General features: G+C 36.4%; 1 protein-coding gene and 1 long non-coding RNA gene across 2 annotated transcripts; one reads left to right on the forward strand and one right to left on the reverse strand.

Moving 5' to 3' along the window:
• Window positions 1-2,201: 2,201 nt before the first annotated feature.
• LOC110767913 (calmodulin-binding protein (DUF1645)) lies at window positions 2,202-3,798 on the reverse strand. Its single transcript, XM_021971578.2, has one exon. The coding sequence runs from the start codon at window positions 3,614-3,616 to the stop codon at window positions 2,417-2,419; it is 1,200 nt and encodes a 399-aa protein (XP_021827270.1). The 5' UTR covers window positions 3,617-3,798; the 3' UTR covers window positions 2,202-2,416.
• A 4,041-nt stretch (window positions 3,799-7,839) lies between these two features.
• LOC110767907 (uncharacterized) lies at window positions 7,840-10,819 on the forward strand. The gene is made up of 2 exons (XR_002528381.2): window positions 7,840-10,232; window positions 10,341-10,819. It is a non-coding gene; the product is annotated as an uncharacterized LOC110767907 (long non-coding RNA).
• Window positions 10,820-13,014: the final 2,195 nt, after the last annotated feature.

Genomic DNA, 13,014 nt, shown 5'->3' on the forward strand with positions numbered 1-13,014 from the left:
TTTCACTCTGCAAACCAAAGTAACCATAATTATAGGATTTTATGTGGGTCTCCCTCCATAATAGACAAAACTATTCTTTCAATAAAGCTAGGTTATGCATGCATGGCTTGTTGCCCTTCTTTAACCAACAAGAGCATTGGGAATCTATAAAAAGCCGAGTCCTACAATGAAGAACGATATAGACAGTTACTCACGCGCGCATTATATCAACGGTCTAAACTTGGAACTTTTTCATAAAATGTTTAATGGCTCTTGTTTGCATAGCTCGATCACCTCATCCAACAATGTGTATCTTCTTTGACTTATAATTAGGTGATGCATAGTTGATAGAGACATTTGCTAGCTTAGAGTTAGTTTTTATCTTATCCTTTTCTTTTTCTATTATTAAATCGAGAGAAAAAAGAGGTGAGCGAGGAAGAAAGGAGAAGAGATAGAACGATTTTCAAAATAGAAATTAGAAATCAATTCCAATGATCATAATTTTTTCATCTAATTCTTGATTCCAATATAGTAAAGGGTGAATGAGTAACCATTAGGATGTGAGCCAATACTATATTGTATTATATTATAATATTCCTCCTCAACCCTCATGTAGGATCGGTCTTCAAATATATAAATTGTGCCTAATAATACTATAATATGCAGAAAGAGAGAAAGAAATGTTAGTAGGTCTTTAAAGGGCCCTTAGTGCAGGGATCTTGTGGAGGTGCATCACTACAAGTGATCACTAGTACTGCGTTATAGGGTTTTGTAATAAATAATTTATAGTTTTTTAACATTAGAAAGAACAGTACCATTAAACTATAAGTTAGTCGACGAGATTATCATAACCTTAACTTTTGATTCTAATTAAGTTTCTTAATTTATCAATATTCTTAAATATATGAGTCTAACAATTAGAACCTTTCTAAGGAAAAAGTAGCCAAAATTATGTGCTGAAATATAAAATTCTTACACAAGTGATCATATTTTCTCATTGTTTGAAACTTCAAGTACAGTGGTACACTAGTGACACCTAATTAATTTTGTTGGATTGCTTAGGCAAAGCACATGCATGGGCCTAACACATTAAACAGGAACCCCCCTTGTTCATCATTGCAGGTTGTGTAGTGATTACGAATTTATGGTTGAAAATTCGACAGGAATATCGAAAAGGAAAAGGATTTTTTTATGTCCCAGTTTTGTTTTATTTTTAAATAATTGAATGATTCTTCACCTTTTGCTTGATTATTGGTTGCAAACCCGATTAGACGACTTTACACTGTAAAACATTACTGCTATAATGATTACACAACCCAACAATGATTACGGTGTGGAAATCTTTTTCTTTGATCTACCCATGTGTCTGTGTGCTGCTTATATCCATCCACCGTCCTTCTTCATCTATTTTCTTATGTAAGTTTATTATTTAATAAAGGGTTAGGATTTACCACATTGTGATATCATTTGTCAATGTTACTAGCTTATAAGTAAAGGGATATTGCTTGACTCATTCCTTGTAAGGAGATATTCCTTCTTTCTGTGAATCACAGTTTGATACATATGCACACAAAAAAACTTATGTACACATGTAACATTGCTATTGGTAGGAATGTAGAAGCTCCTAAGTAAAGAAGAGTTAGTCAAATTTATAATGTCAAAATTTTTCCGTCTTTTAACTTAGCGTTATGATATTGAGAAGAGAAATATCACGAGACTAAAAGTTAGAGTTAGCAATTAATAGTTTATTACGAAGGTAAATGTTTATATAAATCTTAAAGAACTACTCCTCATATATAAATCTTAGGAATTGCGTTTCCTATTTTAATTTTGTGTTGTTTTGCCAGAGGAAAATTAGGTGGTTTTCATGCATCATGCATTCAAATAGAAAGTGAAAGGCATGGACAATGAAAAAAGGAAAGTGGGATGGTGACATCTTTAGTTTCTGTTTTCTTCTTTTTCCTTCCCTTTAATTCAAACTAGACAAATACTCTTCAATAACGTTAGATGTGCTCTTTCCTGTATCATATGTGTCGGAAAACACCAAGGAAATCATTCATTGCCATTCCAAGAGCTCTCATAAGATATATTTTTTTTGTAACTGAAAAAACAGATATATTTTCTATGAACGAACTCAAAGTGGTATGTAATTGGACATGATTAAGGTGAGGAGAGATAAAAAAAAATTAGTTTCATAATTGTTCCCAACCAAACACAAAACGTTGCTCGTAATTTAATCTCTTGTATATATATGTTTCATACTATTCGATTCCATTTCCTGTGATAGAGACACCACACATATGCCCCAACAATCAAATAATCCAACCAAGATCATCAAGTTGATCATCAACCATATGAGCAAAACTCAAACATCTACATCCCACAGCAAAGAAATTTGAACAGAAAAAAAAAAACATATCTACGGCTACAGATCGAGTCATGATCTGCACCCTCCACCACGTGTCAAAGACCCAAAAGCCCCTCTGGAAATCTCATGCAACCCGGGGTTGAACCCCAAGCAACCCAAGAGGCCATGCTTGTACGGCAAGAAGGTCTTCCTCCTCATCTCCTCCGTAACCGCCCGGTTGGCGGTGTAATGCAACTCGTGCGGCGAAACCGGCCCTCTCCTCCTCGAGCTCACCGACCCCACACTGTCGGTGGACCGAAAACTCGAGTTCTTCACATCCTCCGCAATACTACTGCTACTTTTCTTGGGGGACAGCATCGTGTACTTTCTCAACGGGTCTTTTCCAGTTGTGGCTCGGCCTTCTGATGCGCTTCGAAACAACAATAGATCTTTCAATTTCCACTTTCTACTTACTTTCGATGAAGAGAACGAGATCGCTGACAAAAATGAAGAATATGCTGAAGATGTGGAGGCCTTGTTGGAGTTGATTGTTGATGAAGAAACTGTCTTGTCTTCTTCGATGTCGAACATGACGTCCGACACGCGCAGGGGAGACAAAGATCTGGTTCCCTTTTTACGCACGGAAGGAGATCTTTCTCTCCCCCGCCTTTCTTCTTGATTTCCATATTCATACTCGTTCTTTCGGGTCTCATTCATAGCGGCAGCGAAAGGATCATCATGAGCCTGATGGTCCTTTCGGTGATGCCTCGGGGATAGTACTCCTTGGACCAATTTCTTTCCTTGGGAAAGTCTCGACGCTCTTGGAGACGGTGACCTCGGGGAAAAACCGGAGGGACCTGGCTCATCAGCTCCATTGCTCCCAACTTGTAAGCGAGGAGGGGGTTTCAGAGGCCTGATCTTGCCGCCGTCGAAGAGCTCGTCTGCCGGCAAGGAAGCCTTCTCCAACTGTCCACTAAAATCAAACTCAAAATCCTCCTCAAGATGATGACTATGATCACCATTAATGGTAGCTCTGGACTTGGGAATTCCGGGCTTCTCTTCCCACTTGAAAGGGATCGAAGAGGCTGAAAGTCTTGGACCGTTTTCGCCGGAGAAGTCGTTGAAGTGGCTGTAGAAGGAAGAGGCCCGAGTGGGGCTGGTGGGTGCGCTGAAGAAATAGTTGCCAAATCGAGTGGGGCTTGAAGGAGCAGTCATGTAAGGGGAGGAGCAGGCGCTGCTGTCGAAGTTGAAGTCCACAGGGGGCACTGGGTGAGCCACTTGTATCTCCATGAGTTGTTGAGCTGAAGAGCTCAAGCTCTAGTTTTGGGGGGTTTGGGATTTAAGGTTAGAGAAACAGTGAGAGAGCATTGGGATATATAGGAAGTTTTAGAGAAAGAAAGAGGAGGGAGGATGAGAGGAAAGAGAGGGGAAGAAAGGAGGATAGTGGGTGAAGATTGACTAAATGACTAGAGTTGAGTCTAGAGAGAAGATTGGTCATAGACGCCAACTTTATATATAAATCAACGGGCTCCGTAAATCAACTCACTCTTCCATCTGTAGCATTTATTATTCTATTTTCTCTGGTCCATCACCATGTGTAGGTGGGTTTTGCCTGCCTTGGTTTGTTTTCCCTCTCTCTCTCTCTCTCTCTCTCTGTTGGATTTAACTAACTTTTGTTTCCGAATTAGAAAAATGAAAGAAAAATCGATGTCAATAAATAAAAGGAAATATGTTGTTTGGAATTGAGCATCAATTTACAATACTTGGGATATTGTGGATATTTTGTCATACAAATAAAATATCAATAATGTATTAGGTTTTGCAAATTGATATTTTATGCTAAACAAATACTTTTATCAATGAAATTGTTAATATGTAGTTCACATTAAGATGGTTTAGTTTAGACCATAATAAGTGGCAGATAGCGTAACAATCAGAAAGTGTTGAGATTTAAAAAAAAATTAGGATATTTTTTTCACAATATTTAATTTATATGGTACAGATAGATCACATGAAGTGAAGTATACGTATGATTTTCAAGAAATAAATTATGTAACTAATTCGATGGTTTGTATTGACAATTCTATTAAAATGACTGGAATATGCTCATTTTATATGCCTTAAGGTGTTGCTTGTATTCTTTTTTTATGATTTTAGTATGGTCATTGTAGATATGTTTTGTTGGCGTAATTTGTGACTTACACTAAGGATTCCCATATTAATTGTAATTGATTTCCTTTTATTCCTAATTTCCTAATGTGAATAGAATTAGGAGTTATTACTTTCCTTGGCCTACAATACTTTCTTGTATTATAAATATAGCGTACTATAAGGAGAAGAATATATAGAATATTCTCACAAACAATATTCTTTCATATTTTAGTATGTTTGTCTTCTCTTTACGTATTTTTTAAGTTAGAAAGAGGTCATCTCTAAAAAATAAATCTACGTCTATGTCTTAGCAGGCCAGAGGTTGAGAACGTTAAGTTGTCAGCATGCATTATCCTACAAAGAAATGAGATTATTAATTTGATGCAAGCATAAGGGCGGCCAATTACGTGGCCTCTTGTTTTTGGTTTATTTCGTTGAAGGTCTTTAAGAAGCTTTTAAGGGCATGTTGTTGCTTATAAAATTGACAGATGACGGTGATTTTTGAGAAGGTCAGCCACATACATTGCTCTCAGCTGAGATCATAATATTAACAGAGATGAGAGATGGCGTAGTAAAGTGTTGGATTTAGTGCCAAATATCTGCGGCAGTAATTTGCTTGTTTTGGCTGGAAAAAAAAAAAACTATGTAATTTTGGGGTAGTCAACTTGGTAACTTAGGCACCACAGTCATTGTCATCAGGGAAAACTCTTAAAGCTGACAAGTAAACAAGTCCTATAGCTAGTATATTTTTGATCATTTGCAAAATGTCGAAAGAACGCGTATTCACAACAAACCAACCATCTTGCCAGTTGGGTGAGCTCTTTCATCTCCACCTATGTGAGCAAAGGTTAGAAACCTCCAGACATCCCCTCTCTCAATCGCTCATCTTGTCAAATTCTATTATAAAATAGAAATCATATTTTCAAATTAAAGGGATATTAATAATGTTACTCTCTATTGAGCAAGTAAATTGTCAATACAGTTTTTTAAAGAATAAAATGTAATATTTCTATCAAATTTTGGTACCATTATGTTTTATTTCCAATTTATGATTTTTCACGTAGCCTTTTACGTTTGTAGATTTTGGGTAAAATAGAGGAGAGGTACTTTTTGCGAACAAGATTTCCCCACTAGTGGTAAAGATGTTGACTTTTGCGACCTCCTTCTCCAGTGCATGGATTATTCACTTAGATTTTCGACCATTTTGCTTCAAATCAACAAAACATGTCGGTGCCCACATTTATATGATGAAATGTGTTCGTTTTTATATTTTTATTTCTTTATACATTTTTTTATATAAAAAAACTCGAAACTCATATTAATAAGTGAATTTCTTTCGCACGCAGATTGCCCTACCCCTATGATCCCTATCCCAAAATAAAAATATATATAATATGAGTTTAATAGATTTAGCACAATAATTACTTGTGAAATATTTATCCAGTGAAATAATATTTTCACTTCCAACTAATTGCCAATTGGTAATCAGTGATGGGATGCGATGCTGTCACAATCACATTAACATGATAGGATTTTATCCGTTTTGACATGCGTATAGGTGGGATTATTTATTCACGCCAACCGTCCAAATAAAATATACAAACCTCAACGCCTTGTTAAGGGAAAAAAAACATTCTTTACTGTTAGATTATCTTGAAATAGTTGATAAACATGAATAATTTTTTAAACTCTAATTATACGTATAATAAGACAAAGGGTTAATCATTTTATTAGTCTTTAAACTTAAACCCGATCTGCATTTGAGTCCCACAATTTCCGAAATCATTCCCATGATACTTCAACTTCAATTTCGTTAGGACAAATGGTTCTGCCGTCAATTTTGTTAACTTTTCTATTAAATGCATAAGCAAAATGGCATTTTTGTATTAAATTGATCAAAATATGAATAAAAAATTAAAACAATTAAAACAATTAAAATTAAACTCTCTCTCTCTCCCCCTCTATCCCGATTTCTACTCCCCCTATACTTTATTTATTTTTTGATTTGATTTTATTGTTATTTTAAAGATATGATTATTTATTTATTTATTTGGTTTTAATATAAAAATACTATTTTGCCCTTGTATTTAACAGAAAAAGTTAACAAAATTGACGGCATGACCATTTGTCCTAACGAAAGTGAAATTAAAGGACCACGGGAATGATTTGAAAATTAAGGGACTCAAATGCAAATCGGGTCTAAATTCAAGGACTAGTAAAACGATTAAGACAAATGAGGTGTATAGGTTATTGTCAGCCGTGAATATAAGTAGATTTTAGAATACATCAACGATCGCATGTGAGCCGCTATAGTATAACTCTATATAATAATCATACAATTTTCACTTGTTGCACACATGTTTTAACAACCTCATCATCTAGAACATAAGAAAACATCAAATAAGATGGCTACAATTACATCACTGCTTGTATTGTAAGCATAAAATCCACACTAGTTGCTTGCTTGCAGAAGTAGTTGAAGATTTTGCAATATCAATTATTATGTCATAGTCAATAGGCTCATCATCACGGACAAGGATTACAAGCACCCATTGGGAAGAGTGTTAAAAAAAACATTCTAACGTTCACAATGCCACTGCCTCTTCTTTATTTTGATATTTGAAAATCGCTCTCAATGACATGTGGGTTGTGCCCAAAGTCTTAAACACTCTTTTGTCCTATTAAGGATTAGCCCATCCAGTCCACTAGGGGCTAAAAGAAATATGACATTATCGTTAATTATCTCTTGTACTTGTTTGCATTTGCATGTTGAGATCGGGTTGTCTACATTTTGAACTAGTTTACAATATAATACCACATAAAAGTTTGTAATCTAACAAAAGTCATCCAATTCGTACATATATATATATATATATATACAGTTATTTTCTTATTCGGATATCTGCACGTGATGTTATTGTAAACAACCAAAAAAAAATTGTTTTTTGGAATTGAGCACCAATTTACATAACTTGGAATTGTGGATATTTTGTCAATGTGCCCAAGAGGTTCATGATTGGTTAAGGTCTGAACTAGCCAACCTATCTCAAGGATTTTCCAGGCCTATTCTATGGTATGCTTTTACACCTTTGTATTCTTCGTCCCGATTGAGTTTTAAGTTCTTGTAACCAAAATTGTTACATTACAGTAGTAGTACAGATATAATACTATTCATAGTTGTGTAAAACCATTTTTTGCTTGATGAGAAAAATCTGGTTGTGTAAAAAATACATGTATCTTTGTTTTGGGTAAAATAGATAATTGTGTTGTAAAATTAATTTACTTTTTTTTTTTTTGCTCTATTTAGTTTTGGGTCATTCATTTCCATGGTGTTGAAAATGGATCTCATGGTGATGGCCCAATTGCTCACCTTTGTGGGTGATAGTTTTGGCCCATATTATCCCAACATGAACGTTCTGCTCGGATCTTCGACCATGAACAATGAACAAAACTCAAGCGCAAAAGCATAATTTCGTGGGCTATTGATCGACTCGCCGCCGTTAACTCGCTTCACCGCGCCGTTCTCTACCCGCCGCCCAACTCGCTTCTCGTCACTCACTCCGCAACTTTTCTCGCCCAGGGCTTCTCGCAGCTTCTCTCCGACAAGTAAAGCCTTCTCAATTTCACTTTCATTTCCTCTTTCTTTAGAATTGCAATTTGTTTTTTTTTTCCTTGATGGGGTGTTCTGGTGCTCATTTTGTGACCAATGAGGTTTCTATTCGTTTTCGTTGAGGCACTGAAGAAAAATGTATATAATGCATATGAGGGATCTGGTGTTTTACTGTCTGCTACTTGCTCTAGTTCCTTATTCTTTCGAGCTAGAAGAAAGTTTGTGAGGAGTGGTTTTCTCGTATATGTGAGCCAATGATGAATGCTGGATTAGCTCTACAATGCCATGATGCTACAATTCAGTATTGTGCTCTGCGTTTACAGGAGCTCAGGAATCTTGTTGTGGCTTCAGCTTTGAATGAAAAGTATTGTATGTCAGGCAGAAGGTAAATTGGAAAAGGCTGCTGCGCACTTTATTCACTTGCTACAGACTGAGGAGTCGTTGAGTTCCTTGGGTTCTGATGGTTTACAGTGTCATTGCACACATCATTGAGTGTTATACTTCTGTTTGTGATTGGTAGAATCCTGGTTATCAGAGTTGCAAACCCTTCGTGCTAAGTATGCTGGGAAGAGTTATTGCGGTGTTCTCACAACAATGGGCAATGAAATTAATGCAATTCATTCCTTGGCATGGTATGATGAGGGTGAATTTCAGGCAGCATGGGCATGACTTGGTTTGACATCTAAAAGTAGCAGTGAGCTCACACTTGATCCGAAATTGGCCTTTCAAAGAAGTGAGCAGATGCTTTTACAGGCAATGCTTCTTCAGAATGAGGGAAAGGAAAATAAGATGCAACATGAATTACAGAAGGCCAGGTCAATGCTGGAGGAAACATTGTCTATTTCGCCGCTTGATATGTTAGAAGAAGCTGCAGCATGTGCTACCCAGTTGCACTGCATCATTGCATTTGAAGAATTTTACAAGATTAAAGGCAACCAAGATAAACCCAGGCAACTTCAGTCAATATTAAGTTCATATGTCCGACTTATGCATCCACAACATTGAGATGCTCTGGGGAAAGCCACCATGACTTTCTCAGCTCAAATTGCAGTATGAGGGCATCCTGCTAATGCATGCTGAAAACAAGTTTGAAGATGCTTTGACGAACCTTTGGTCTTTTGTGTGTCCTTGCAGGTTTTCTTCACCATCTGTAGTTTCTGATGCTGAAAGTAGTATTCTGAAGGCCAAGGCATGCTTGAAACTCTCAAATTGGCTTAACAGAACTATTCAGATTTGAGGCTAGATGACATTGTTCTTAATATGCGGTCAGACTTTGAGATGGCTGATTCCTCTTCTCCTAGAAGAGGTAGGCCCTCATTTGGTGATGAGAGCTTAATCTCTAAACCACCTTTGGGACCTATCATTGAGGAAATTGTGGGCACAGCTACAAAATTGTCTACTCATCAATGCTCAATTTTGGGAAAATCCTGGATTTCTTATTCCTCTTGGTGTTTTAGTATGGCCCGGGACTCTCTCTTAACCCCAAATGAAAATACCCTGCACTCATGCTCCTTTTTACCCATCCTTGTTCATGAAGTTCTGCCTGAGAGATTCAAGCTAACTGAAGATGAGATCATAAAAGTGGAATCTTTGATTTTACAGCTTGTCCAGAATAAGGATGACGAGGGTTGCAGAGCTGAACAGGGAGAGTCGAACTACTCTCTTGATTCTGCTGAACTGAGAAATGCAACCCTGTGATGGCTTTGGTGCAGCAAGTAGTGAATATTATTGAAGCTGTTTCTGGGGCACCTGGTGCAGAAGATTGCAGTGACAATTGCCTTTCTGCTACTCTAGCTTCTCAGTTGAAGATCTGCTTTCTTTGTGCAAATTTTGGCCTAAATGAAACTGACGTAATTTCTGTAGTTGATCATTTGGTTGTTGTTTGGTGGTCTTTGAGGAGGAGAAGAGTGTCACACTTTGGGCATGCAACTCATGGCTTTATAAAGTATATTTCATATTCATCTGCAAAAATTTGCAATCATGGCTTGGCTGACTCTGATTTTGAGCCTCTGAAGCAAAAAGCTGGCAGCTATACTCTGAGGGCTACATTGAATGTCCTACATATTCTTCTCATATACGGAGCGGAGTTGAAATATATACTTGAACCTGCTCTTTCAACAGTTCCTTTGTCACTAACCATGGCAGGTAAGGGGCTCTTCCTTGGTTTGTTTCCTACATGTTATTTTTATTATAATTATTTATTGTTTAGTGTGGATGACTTGATTGCATTCTGATTACAATGTTCACTTCTAGGAAGTAACTCCCAAATTGTTTGCTCGGTTAAGTTCTCATCCTGAGCAAGTGGTTCGGAAGCAGTTGGAGGGCTCACTAATGATGCTGGCCAAGCAATCTCCTTGGTCTATTGTCTACCCAGCACTAGTTGATGTGGATGCTCATGAAGAGAAGCCTTCAGAGGAGCTTCAGCACATACATGGTTGTTTGGTAAGGAAATTTCTTTCATTATTTTTATTATTAATTTTTTTTTCAGGATGTTGTGCATTTAGTGCAATACAATTAGACTCAAACAGAATTGATGGAAAGGACAAGTGGTGTAACGCGAGATCTACTTGGTGGGAGGATGTAGCTATTTTTGGAGATTAGGGATGAATCTGTAAAATTCAGGGACCTTTGCTACATTTTAGTCATATATTTATGACTGGGATCACATATGATGTAGTATGACAAGGATTGTTTTTAGTCTATGATGATGTTGAATTCTATGATTTTCTACTTGTTTCTTTTGTTGTACTTGGCTCTGTAAGTGCTTTCATGTCTTGAACAAATTATTTCCATACATCCGTTTTCAACATTGAACGATTTATAGTGTGAAGTTGCATTTTCTATGGACAACCATTTTATAACAGTAGCGTATTTTGCTTCTACATTTCGTCTGAATTATTTTGTTTTAAGTTCCAGAGATGATACCCAAGGCTGGGTTTGAGGTTCCTATTAGATATATTTAGCCTTTTCTTCTTTTACATTACGTTTGGTAATGGAAGATAATAGATTCGAGAGAAAAGAGGAGATATTTACTTTCCCTTATGTTTGATGTTTGAATAGGTAGAAGAGAATCAGAGAGAAATTTTAAATAGACATTTTTGAAAAACCAAGCAACACACAAATCTCATATTCTTTCCAAAGCTCTCTCTCTCTCTCTCAATGATCAGCCTAGTTGATTCAGTTGTCTGATGCTTTTTATTTTTATCCACTTTAGAATGTTTTTCTTGCACCTTGTTTATGTTGAAAGCTTCATTTGGAGTTTTCTTACATGTCTTCGGCATATTTCTGTTTTTGCTGTGACATTCCCCACATATAGATGGATGCTTTATACCAGCAGACCAACTTTATGCAGTTTCTCTAGGAACGCACTTTCACTAACCAAAATCATTTTTTCTTGTTTCTTCTCCCCTTCTGTTTTGGCTTAGGATCTAGAAAGTAGTTTCAGTTTTCTCTGTTTTCTTTAATGTCCATGATAATTGAGGGAATTTCAAGTAGGCAGACTCTTGGATTGTTGAGGCCCCAAAGTACCAGGTGAAGTACTTGGTGACCAAAACATGAATGGCAAATAGGCTGACACCTGTTTTGAAGGGTTGCTTTCTGTCCATCCATCTCTACAATGCAGGAAAGAAGCAGCAACACAAAGATGAGAGGAAACATTCATTTAATGCTGTCGTCCGATGCATAAAGTTGGCTCTAGCTCCACACCACTGCGGCCGAGGAAACTCGCATATTGATTCATACTGACAGATTAACCGTACATACAAACAAAATTAACTGTCTAATGACAAGTTAATGCTTTTCAAATTATCCTTTATCTTGAAAGTATCTAACATATACAGAATGAGTGAATAATAAGAAGGCACAAAGTGAGACCAACCCTTGTTTCTTCTTTTGGTGCAACCATGGCATGAGTTTTTACCACCAAAGGGCGAACCTTCGAAAGATGTTCCAAGCCTTAAAACCTTTTGGGACCTCGACCCTGATTATAAACTGATAATGTATTGAACAAGGGACTTTCCACAAATTCTTAACAATTTTTTTTTTTTTGCGTAACATATAACTGGCCTATGTTGTAAGATTTGGGATAAGATGGCTTACGGGTGAGAGAGTCGATAGTCTTTTGTCAACAGTATGAGCTTAAACACTCCAAGTATTATTCCATTAAACATTGAAGCAGAATTTTCAATTCATAATGTTTAACTTCCATCTTTAAGATCGTACACTTCAAGTACATCGTCTCTGTAAAAAATAAATCACCTACAACCAACACCGATATTGTCTTCAACTTAACCACCTACAAAGGCAAAATCCTGATAATATTAGTAATGAAATCATTCATTATATGTTGTATTTTTATTTGTCAAGTTTTCAATGTGGAATTTTAAATTCTTCAACATCTATAACCTGACTAAAACATTAAATAAAATCTTCTGTTCCCTAAGATGGAAATGCCTCAAATAGGTGTAATCAGATTTATGGTTAGGGCCAAAAGAAACTCAATAATTATTGTTCACAATCTTCTGTTCTGAGTTTACTTCCCAAACATATGTATATTTTCGGGAGACAAAAAATTCCTGTCTGTTCTAAGATTGTCAGGCAGACCCAAAAAAACTCTAGATAAAGTACTAGACACTTCCTCCGAATCCACCTAAAACGTTGCTTGAGAATATACTAATAATATGATTTTCTGACAAAATTTAAAGTTTTAAATACCTTCAGTGCGTCACTATTTTAATTATTCCTATTTATTTTTCAGTACATTAAGTCATCATCAAAGCACTTGATATCTAACGTCTGTAAAACCTTTATCATTTAAATGAAAAGGTCAAACAAGCTTTTCTGTAGACAACAAAGTCAAATTAATTAATTGGCCACACGATTAGATATTTAAAAGTTACTTTTTCTTTTCTCCGTAACTAGAAGTCAC

The sequence above is a fragment of the Prunus avium genome, chromosome 8 (genome assembly GCF_965620075.1).
Source record: "Prunus avium chromosome 8, drPruAviu1.hap1.1, whole genome shotgun sequence".
In the NCBI taxonomy this organism is placed as follows: Eukaryota; Viridiplantae; Streptophyta; class Magnoliopsida; order Rosales; family Rosaceae; genus Prunus; species Prunus avium.

What these genes read in the sequence shown, in the direction of transcription:
- LOC110767913 (XM_021971578.2), bottom strand. Translation starts at nt 3,616, where the DNA reads ATGGAGATACAAGTGGCTCACCCAGTGCCCCCTGTGGACTTCAACTTC.